Here is a 10,073-nt window from a genome sequence, read left to right on the forward strand (position 1 = left end):
AGCTAACATTGTTAACATACAAATTGTATAAATAAACAATAAAAACTTTCATTCAAGGTATAGTGGACGGGCTATTGTATTCGCTTCGGTGTCGTCTGTCTGTCGGTCGGTCGGTCTGTCCCCATAGAAGGAGTTATCCAAACCTGGTCGACCTATATATCAAATTAAAGGTCTTTTTACGAGGAACACGAAAATGGTGGTGCAAATTTTGTCCAGAAAACCATAGAGCCAAAAATCCAAAAAAACTGGTTTTTGGGGGATTTTTTTCACATTTTCTCTCACAAATGAGCTCTGATCTCGAAATTTGTCGCGACGACCTATGAACTCAAAGCGAGAAAGTTTTAGATAACACTTCAGTAGATCATTTAAGACCGGTTTTAGCGTCACCTATGTTAAGCTACGCCGAGCAAGGCCAATAAATGGATGGGTGACTTAAACATTATATTGGTATTTATTAGGAAACATTAAAAGGAATAGAGGGAGAACGGGCTCTAGTCTTGATTTTAAATCGTTGCATGAAAGTAAAATCAAAAATATACTATATTTTTTGTCGAATTATACAGTATACACCCAGTAGGTACTTTTCCAAGAAAAATAGTAATAGAAAGTAAAGAATAATAAGAACCATAGATTGCTCACTTTCTATTTTTGACTATTTTGTCTTTTTTTTATTATTATTATTTCATTTTTTATTTATTTTTTTTTTAAATTAGGCGCAAAAGGTTTATGCAATAATTTTCCAGTTTTTTACTTTGTTTGTGAATGGATTTCAGTGGTTCCTAGTGCACCAATACTCTACGTTGCTAGTGCTACGAGTAGCAGCATACTACTGCATTGGCGAGTTGCAGATGACGGTGGATCCCCGATTAGTGGTTATCTCTTGAGCTACAAGAAATCCAATGGGGATTTACAACAAAGTGTCTTGCATAGGAAAACAGTTAACTACGAGCTTAAAGTAAGTAGCTAAGATTAATGATTTTGTCCGTTTACTGCTGGAGTAAAGGGACTTTCTGGGGTAAAGGAGAAGGGAGTAAAACGGACTAATATCATTATTATTATTATTATTATGGTGGTGGTGGTGGTTGTGGTGGTGGTTGTGGTTGTGGTTGTTGTTGTGGTTGTTGTTGTGGTTGTTGTTGTTGTTGTTGTTGTTGTTGTTGTTGTTGTTGTTGTTGTTGTTGTTGTTGTTGTTGCGGACCATACCGGGATATCATACCAAATTTCATCGCTTTACGACAAACCGTTCTTGAGATATTTTGTATACAACTTTTTACTTTTTCCCATTTAAACCTGTAGTACATACGTTACGTATCATGGGCTAAAAACCACTTTTTTGACATCAGCAGGGGATCCCAAAACGGATATTTCCAACCATTTCCCGATTTTGAAAATTTGGACCGATTGCAATACTTTCATTACTAGTATAGCGCTATACTGTAGTAATAGAGAGTAATAATAATAATAATAAATACAGAAGCTACAAATAAATACATGTAGGTAGGTACCTTGTTAATAATAATACCTAATAATAAGGACGCAACACGGAACTTTTGGTTAAAATAGGTACTGCGGTTGGCGGTATTTTGACAGTTCTCGACCACTTTTTGGAGGTTTTCAGCTGACTAAGCCGATGAGAGGCATGCATATACCTAATGACACGACCACATGGGTCTAATGTGGCAGTTGTTGCATTGCTACAAAATACAAACGGCGGTGGAACACTCATCTTTTAAAACTTTAAAATCCTAGATAAATAAAAAAGTAACTGTAGAAGAACGCCCTACTAAGCATGATTCAGTAGGATAAGGAAAGTCGTGTGATGTTCACACTCCATTTTTAGTCCATCCGTCCTTCCTTTATTATTAATTATTACTAATAATAAAAGGTATAGTGGACGGACTATTGTATTCGCTTCGGTGTCGTCTGTCTGTCGGTCTGTCTGTCCCCATAGAATATGTATGTACTCAGCTTACTTTTTCTCAAACTACTTCTCCTAGCTGTCTTTTGCTCCGTTTCAATAGAGGACGTGCAAGAAGCTGACATTGTTGTCGTTGATTGCGCATTGCGAACAATCTACGATTTTACGAGTTGTCACCTGCTTCTGAAAATTCTCTGGATACAACCGAAACTTTCTTAGATCTTTGATCTTGACTCTAAATCAGTCTAAAAATTTCAACACAAGAAACCTACACGAAAAACTGTTCTCATAAAATAATAAAAATAAATATACAACCTACGCATTTGACTTTTTAGTCCGTCCTTCCTTTATTATTACAATAGTAATAAAAAGGTATAAGGGACGGACTATTGTATTCGCTTCGGTGTCTGTCACTCGCTCGCTCGGTCGGTCGGTCTGTCTGTCCCCATAGAAGGACTTATCCAAACCTGGTCGACCTATATATCAAATTAAAGGTCTTTTTACCAGGAACACGAAAATGGTGGTGCAAATTTTGTCCAGAAAACCATAAAGCCAAAAAACAAAAAAAAAAAAACTGTTTTTTGGGGGATTTTTCCTTTTACATTTACATACATCACCGTAGCCGGGCGTCCCTCCCGTCTTCCATTGCTTCACGATACCGACTGGATCATTTTGTATAGGTACTAGGTAGTCCTATTCGAAAGATTTGGACTCTACATCAGTTCAGTTCAAATCCGTAAAATTTATACGTACGTGTGAAAGGGTCTATTGAGGGACTCAACAGATTAAATGTTCTCTTTTTCAGAGCTTCCACCACCAGATTCTATCATGCGGGGTAGAATATCAAGTGCTTTACTACTAGAACTTAAATTCTTACTGCCAGCAGTTGGAGTTCTTATACTTCTCTTATCTGTGATAGTAGCTTTATGTGCCATTTGTAGAAGACTGAGTAAGTAGAGCCACCAGAGGTTTCTTTCTATTTACTATGAAACACTTCTAGTCCTTCGTAGAATTTGCCTCAGACTAAAGCTGAAAACAGACTACGCTCACGTGACGTGGGACTGCGTGTGAAGAAAAAATCTAAACAATGTATTCGGAAGAACACGAACAGATTGATCTGACTCCACGCCACGTCATTTACGCGTCAGGTCCAAATCAAAATGTTTGGATTTGGACCTGACGCGTAAATGACGTGGCGTGGCGTCAGATCAATCTGTTTGTGTTCGTCCGAATACATTGTTTAGATTTTTTTTTTTTTTCACACGTGGAAGAACGAGATCCATTCACTCATTCACATTTCATAGTTCACACACTGATCGCTCTATCTCTAGAACCACAACACCTAGAAATTGAAATTTGGTAGGAATATTCCTTTTATGGTCTAGTGTGCAATAAGAAAGGATTTTGCGAAAATCCAAACCGATCCTGAGATATGATCAATTTTTGATCGCTAAAACCACAATAAGAAATACACAGAGTGCAGAGATTGCGAGAGAGAAAACTTTTCCTCGCTCGCCTAATATTTGAGTTTCGTTTATGTTTTTAGTTTGATAAATACAAGTTCGGCCATGCCTTTTCAAGTTTGGCCATGCCTCGGGATGAACTAGCGGGATTCCGGAGCGAAGCGACGGAATTCAGCTAGTATTTTGTATACAAACTTTTCAACCTTTTCCACGAAATAAGGGTTAAGTAACAATTACATTGGTTAATATCTGGATGGGTGACTATCCGCGTGGCGTGGCGTCAGATCAATCTTTTTGTTTTCCTCCGAATACATTGTTGAGATTTTTTCTTCACACGTGGTCCCACATCATCCCACGTCACGTTAGCGTAGTGTGTTTTCAGCTTAAGGGTCTTATTCTTAATTTCTAATTTTTATTTGGTATGCCTACTTGTAAGCTTTGAGACGTAGAGGTAACACAAGTTAAAATATATACCTATTGTGCCATTTAGCTTGGAGGAAAGCGCGTCTGCTTTGTAAGAGCTAGATCGCAGGTTCGATTCCTTACTATTAAAATCCGTAAAATCCTCACCAGCTGGTGAGGATTTTATAGAAGAAAAAAGAAAGAAAAACGATTAAAACATTCTGAAAGGTGGTTTGTTCTTTGAATAGGTTACTTTCCTGATTCCGCTCGAAATATGTGTTGTTTTTATTATTATTTATTTATTTTTAAAAAATTTCAAACGGGCTTCGAGAAAAATGGAGAGAGTATAAATTCTAGAACACCCTGTGTATGTATAAATGTATTTAATAACTTAAATCAAATCTAATTTTTATACATGTTTGTAGGATCTGGAAGGAGAAGAGCCAAAGAAACTGAAGATAATGAACAAAATCTGGAGGCTCAGCGTGAGAGATATTATGCTACAATGCAGAAAGTACCTCTACACGATAAAATACCTGGTGAGTACTGCTTATGTTAGGAATAGAGGTGTGCACAAACTGCGGCCTGCCAACTTCTTTCGTGCGGAAAAATAAGAAACAGAAAGTAAAACAAGATTTAAAAAGTAAAAAATTTGGTGAAATAACATTTGGGAAATATTTAACCAACCAATTTTTTTTTATATATACAGGGTGCGCCAGAAGAACACTGCTCAGGGTAGGTAGATCTCATCATTTCCAACAAGGTTCTATGGGTCATTGTCCTAACTTCGGCTTCGTTTCCGAGAAACGTCCAAAAAACCACCTTTAAAAAAAATGCAGACCTTGTGTCAGTTTTTAGGTCATAACTTTTTCATTATAATCGATAAACTGTTTTTGTTAAAACCTCAAGCTAGAGCACAAAATTTTGATCCGAATAGACCTGATCTCTGATTTCCAAAGTTCAGGTTTGATGAGTTTTTCAAGCTCGAAAAAGATTTACCTTTTGGAGCACAAGTCTCCATCTTTCAGGAAAACTTGCGCTTTATTCAGGGATCAGAATGAGACCTTTTTTGCCTTTTTAACACACGTCCTTCCCGGAGGAATAACCATTTGACTACCTGTAACACACACTTGATGCTAGAAAACTACTGACCGTGTGTAGGTGTCTTCAGGGATCTGGAATGCTATGAATAACTTCATTAAGCGTTATTTATTGGTGTGAAGTGAAACCAGCCACAGATTGAATTTTTTGCTACTGTGATGCTGTTTACATTTTTTTTTTTTTTCACAGCCCTCGCGTCTTCATAGACATTGCAAAAGTTTTTTTGGTTTTTTGGCTTTAATTTGATATATAGGTCGACTAGGTTTGGATAAGTCCTTCTATGGGAACAGACAGAGTGACAGAATGACAGAGTGACAGACAGACGACACCGAAGCGAATACAATAGTCCGTCCCTTATACCTTTTTATTACTATTGTAATAATAAAGGAAGAGGGACTAAAAATGGATACTTACGAGTAGGTTATAGGTATAGGTATAGCTTCGCTATACTTTATTAATAGGAAGTAAAACCAAAAATTTCATTACTTTTGATATTTTTTCTGGGGTAGGAACATGGTCTTTATCATATTTGTATTGGTCACTAGCCGAAACCCGTCGCTTTGCTCCGGATTTCCGCTAGTTCATCCCGAGGCATGGCCAAACTTGTAGAAAAGGTCTGGCCGAACTTGTAGAAAATAATAAAAAATACGGTCGCGCTGCGCGCTCTCTATTAGCTGCATAGTTATCAAACCAAAAACATAAACGAAACTCAAAATGTTGGTCGAGAGCGGAACATTTCTCTCCTGCAGTCTCTGCACTCTGTGTATTTCTTATGGAACTCATGTCACTCATCCATTTAGTGGTCTTGCTCGGCGTAGCTTAACAAAAACAAACCGGAAAATAGCATATAACCTTCACGGGAGTGCAAGCAGTAAGTTGACAAAGTTTCATAGCAATGGGATGAGCGGTTTGGCCAGGCATAAAGTTCGAACACACACAAATATTCATTTTTATTTATTAGATTATGAATTATAATTGAATATGTACGATTAAATTTAATAACTAAATAAGTAAATTACATAGGTATGTATTTATTTACGCCCTCAATATTTTTTCTCAGAAACCTCTGAGGAGATCTCACCGTATGCTACATTCCAGCTAGAGCCACCAGCACTACTTCATAGCTTTAGATATCAAGATGATTCTGTAATGCCTGGTTGTGCCTCTACACCTCCCATGTCGGTAAGTTAATAGGTACATTAAAGCCTTTTATTGTGGTCTGTGTCTTTATTATTCTTTTACTGCTCCTTTCCAAGGCCAAAATTTGAAAAAAATTATCTCTCGCACAGTGATTGATATATTCGACTTGAGAGAGTCAGCTTCCATGGTGTAATAGTCATTGCTCTCGCCTTGCACGCGTTAGACCCGGGTTCGATTCCCGGCGGGGTGAAAAGAGAATCAAGAAAAATGTTGGTCCTGACCCTGCACTTCTCACCTACTTTGCTTAGTTCCACTTTGCTTAGTACAGCGTAATGAGTTACGGCATAGTATACTGGGGATTCTCTTCCTATTCCTCTGATGTCTTCCTTCTCGGTAGTTCCACTTTGCTTAGTACAGCGTAATGAGTTACGGCATAGTATACTGGGGATTCTCTTCCTATTCCTCTGATGTCTTCCTTCTCGAAAAACGTGCTCTTCGTTCTGTTTTTGGATTGAGGAGGGATGTTTCTTGCAGATCAATCTTTAAAGACAATAAAATACTTACCTTTTGGGGTCAGCTACTCTTGGATACCTGCGTGTTACTACACAAAACCCAGGACTCCATAACAAGACATAGCAGTATTCACAAGAGGGAGGGACAGTCTTGTGCCTAGTAGGAAGAATTTGTTATTCAAGTCTTACTTGAGTGCAGGCATCAGAATTTACAACCTGCTACCTCTTCACTTGAAGCAGATGCAAAATAATGATTCATTTAAAACTGCACCCAAGGAATACATTTTGGACGTGTATTCCTTGGTTTTCTGGTTTTCTTCTTCCTCTCCTCCTTCTTCTTCGTTTTCTTCTTCCTCTCATCCTTCTTCTTTTTCTTCGTTTTCTTCTTCTTCCTCTCCTCCTTCTTCGTTTTCTTCTTCCTCTCCTCCTTCTTCGTTTTCTTCTTCATCTCCTCCTTCTTCTTCGTTTTCTTCTTCCACTTTTCTTTCTTCTTTTTCTTCGTTTTCTTCTTCCTCTTATCCTTCTTCTTTTTCTTCGTTTTCTTCTTCTTCCTCTCCTCCTTCTTCTTCGTTTTCTTCTTCCTCTCCTCCTTCTTCTTCGTTTTCTTCTTCCACTCCTCTTTCGTCTTTTTCTTCGTTTTCTTCTTCCACTCCTCTTTCGTCTTTTTCTTCGTTTTCTTCTTATTCTCCTCCTCTTCTTCTTCCCTCTCCTAGTCTCGAAAACTAATTGAAGAAAACCTGATATGAATCTGACATATACCTATCTATAGAACTTCATTTGAAGCTGAGAAGCTGAGAACCAACAGAAGATTCCAGACCATCCAGTACAAATCTGTAAGCAAATCTAGAAGGTACCTATGCACTTGAATCTTTACTTTATACTTCCTCGTACATTTTTCTGCAGAAGAACTTGTACTTATCGTGGAGATCTCACCGCTTGTTTTTCTGGCGCACCCTGTATATTAGATTACTTATTACATGTGGAGCATTTTGTGGGCGGAGATTTCTCCGCCAAAAAGTGGTATGAAAGTGGAATGACTAAAAAAATTTAGAGGTTATGTTGATTTTTTCTTACTCTCCCATCTCCCAAAATTACTTGGGAGTTAGGAGCGCAATGTGCACAGATTTAATGCTGAGATTTTTCAAGGCGGATAGAAACCGGTTTGGTGAATCCTAGGATACTGCAATCCGGTTTCTTCCCACTTCGAATCCATTTTACCTATTCAGTTTTTTATAACCCTCCTAGAAGTTGGGTAGAATCCGACTTTTTCAATCCTAGGATTATTTTGGGATTTTGCAATCCGGATTCTAATGGGGTTGGGATAATTTGGTTACTTGGGTACCTACCTATAAGTAGATATAGCATACCATGTACATAATAATATTGTAAAACTCTTACTTTTGTTCGGAAATACCAACGTCCATGTTTTGACATACCTATATCACTGACCCAATAGCCTTATCAGTCGTTTAATGTTGATTTTAGATGAGTAAAATAAGAAGGAGGAGGAGGAGCAGTGGCAGGAAGACAGATGTGGATTCCGAAGATTCAGAAGAATCTGATCATGATCCTCTGACCTCAAGTAGAACTGAGTCTTCCAATCATCTGGATAAAAAGCACCATGATAATAGTAAGTAACCTATACAGGGTGCGCCAGAAAAACACTGAGACCGGCTCAGGGTAGGTAGATCTCATCATTTTCAACAACGTTCTGTGGATCATTTCCCTAACTTCGGCTTTGTTTCCGCGAAAAGTAAAAGAAAAAAAAAGCTTTATAAACATAACAGACCTTGTGTCAGTTTTTAGATCATCTTTTTCATTTTAATCCATAAACTATTTTTGTTAAAACCACGAAAAACCACAAAATTTTGATCCGAATACACCTGAGACACGATTTCCAAAGTTCAGTTTTGATATGTTTTTTCAATCTGGAAAAAGATTTATTTACCTTGTTATGTCCGATTTTTACGTTACGAAACACGCGGTTTTTGTCTGAGAAAATTTTAATTTTAGGGCAGAGGTCTCCATCTTTCAGGAGAACTTGCGCTTTGTTCAAGAATCAGAATATTCAGAATGAGAAGAATCAAGTAGTTTTCTAGCCTCGCGTATGTTTAGGTAGTTAAGTGGTTATGTTTTGAACCTAAAAAAATATATCAAAACTACACTTTGTAAATTGGACCTCAGGTGTATTCGTATCAAAATATTGTGCTGTAGGCTGTAGCTCGTGGTTATAACAAAAACAGTTTATCTGTTAAAATGAAAAAATTATGACCTAAAAACTGACACAAGGTCTGTATTTTATTTATTTATATTATTATTATTTTTTTTTTTTTTTTTTTAGTTGTTTTTTAATTCAATTCAATTCTTCTTCTTCTTCTTCTTCTTCTTCTTCTTCTTCTTCTTCTTCTTCTTCTTCGTCTTCTTCTTCTTCTTCTTCTTCTTCTTCTTCTTCTTCTTCTTCTTCTTCTTCTTCTTCTTCTTCTTCTTCTTCTTCTATTCATTTTCTTCATCTATCTCTTTTTCCCCTTTTTGCTATCCTATCTTTTGTTGGGTGGAAGAGCTCAGTGTGAGAATCCTACCATAAAGCCTTAAAAAAATAATATAATAAATAAATAAGATCTACCTACCCTGAGCCGTTGTCAGTGTTTTTCTGGCGCACCCTGTATATACAAAGTATTTAACAATTTTAGGGGGGAAACAGTATGATATTATACTTATTTGAAAAAAAAGTCCCGATCAGTCGCCAATGGCGGCCAATTTTTGGTGAAATTTTTCCATTTTAAAATGCTCCCCGTGTGATAAGGAATCATATAAATTTATAAAATATACAGTATAAAATAAATTGATTCTTTTTCGAAAAATTTTCCAAGTCGGAAGCAACATTGACTTTGGTTGATATCTGGATGAGTGACTGTCCGATTTTTAAGAAATTGTTACAGTCGCGTCCTTGGACCATACCGGGATAGCATACCAAATTTCATCAATCTACGACAAACCGTTCTTGAGATATTTTGTATACCATCTTTTCCCATTTAAACCTGTAACGTACGTGCATACATACGTACAGACCATGGGCTCAAAACCACTTTTTTGGAATCTGGGGGATATTTCCACCCATTTCCCGATTTTGAAATTTTGGACCGACTGCAATACTTTCTCATTATTAACACTTTGACCGCCAAGGCCTTTTTGCTTGTGTTAACCCCCACGCCAAGTTTTCTCGCAGTGTCTCGCATATGCGCAAGACAAAATTGGGTTTTGAGCCTCCAATTTGCACAAGAAATAATTTGCGCCGCAGGCGATTTTTTCTCCACAATTAGGATTCAAGTCACTTAATTTTATTCAACTCTTTTTCTCCCATCTATAGGAGCTTGAGCCATCCAAGATGTAGGTATTTTATACATATGTTTATAACAAATAAACTGCTCTGCAGGCATACAACCTTTCAGAAACGCAGTCCTATCAAATTTCAAATGTTCAGCGCCGCAGGCGAAATTTTGTATATTCCTGAAATTTGTCGTTATTTATTTTTTCATG

At 37.2% G+C, this 10,073-nt stretch overlaps 1 protein-coding gene across 1 annotated transcript in view; it reads left to right on the forward strand.

Annotated features, from left to right (window-relative positions):
* LOC103518529 (Down syndrome cell adhesion molecule-like protein Dscam2) overlaps nt 1–8,706 on the forward strand; it is a 42,047-nt gene extending 33,341 nt beyond the window's left edge. The window contains 5 exon segments of the mRNA XM_026830291.1: nt 774–964; nt 2,726–2,867; nt 4,209–4,322; nt 5,945–6,066; nt 8,022–8,706. Of these exon segments, the coding sequence (XP_026686092.1) occupies nt 774–964; nt 2,726–2,867; nt 4,209–4,322; nt 5,945–6,066; nt 8,022–8,174 (722 nt within the window). The 3' untranslated portion in view covers nt 8,175–8,706.
* The last annotated feature ends 1,367 nt before the right edge of the window (nt 8,707–10,073 follow it).

Source organism: Diaphorina citri, unplaced genomic scaffold (assembly GCF_000475195.1).
Source record: "Diaphorina citri unplaced genomic scaffold, Diaci psyllid genome assembly version 1.1 scaffold2230, whole genome shotgun sequence".
NCBI lineage: Eukaryota > Metazoa > Arthropoda > Insecta > Hemiptera > Psyllidae > Diaphorina > Diaphorina citri.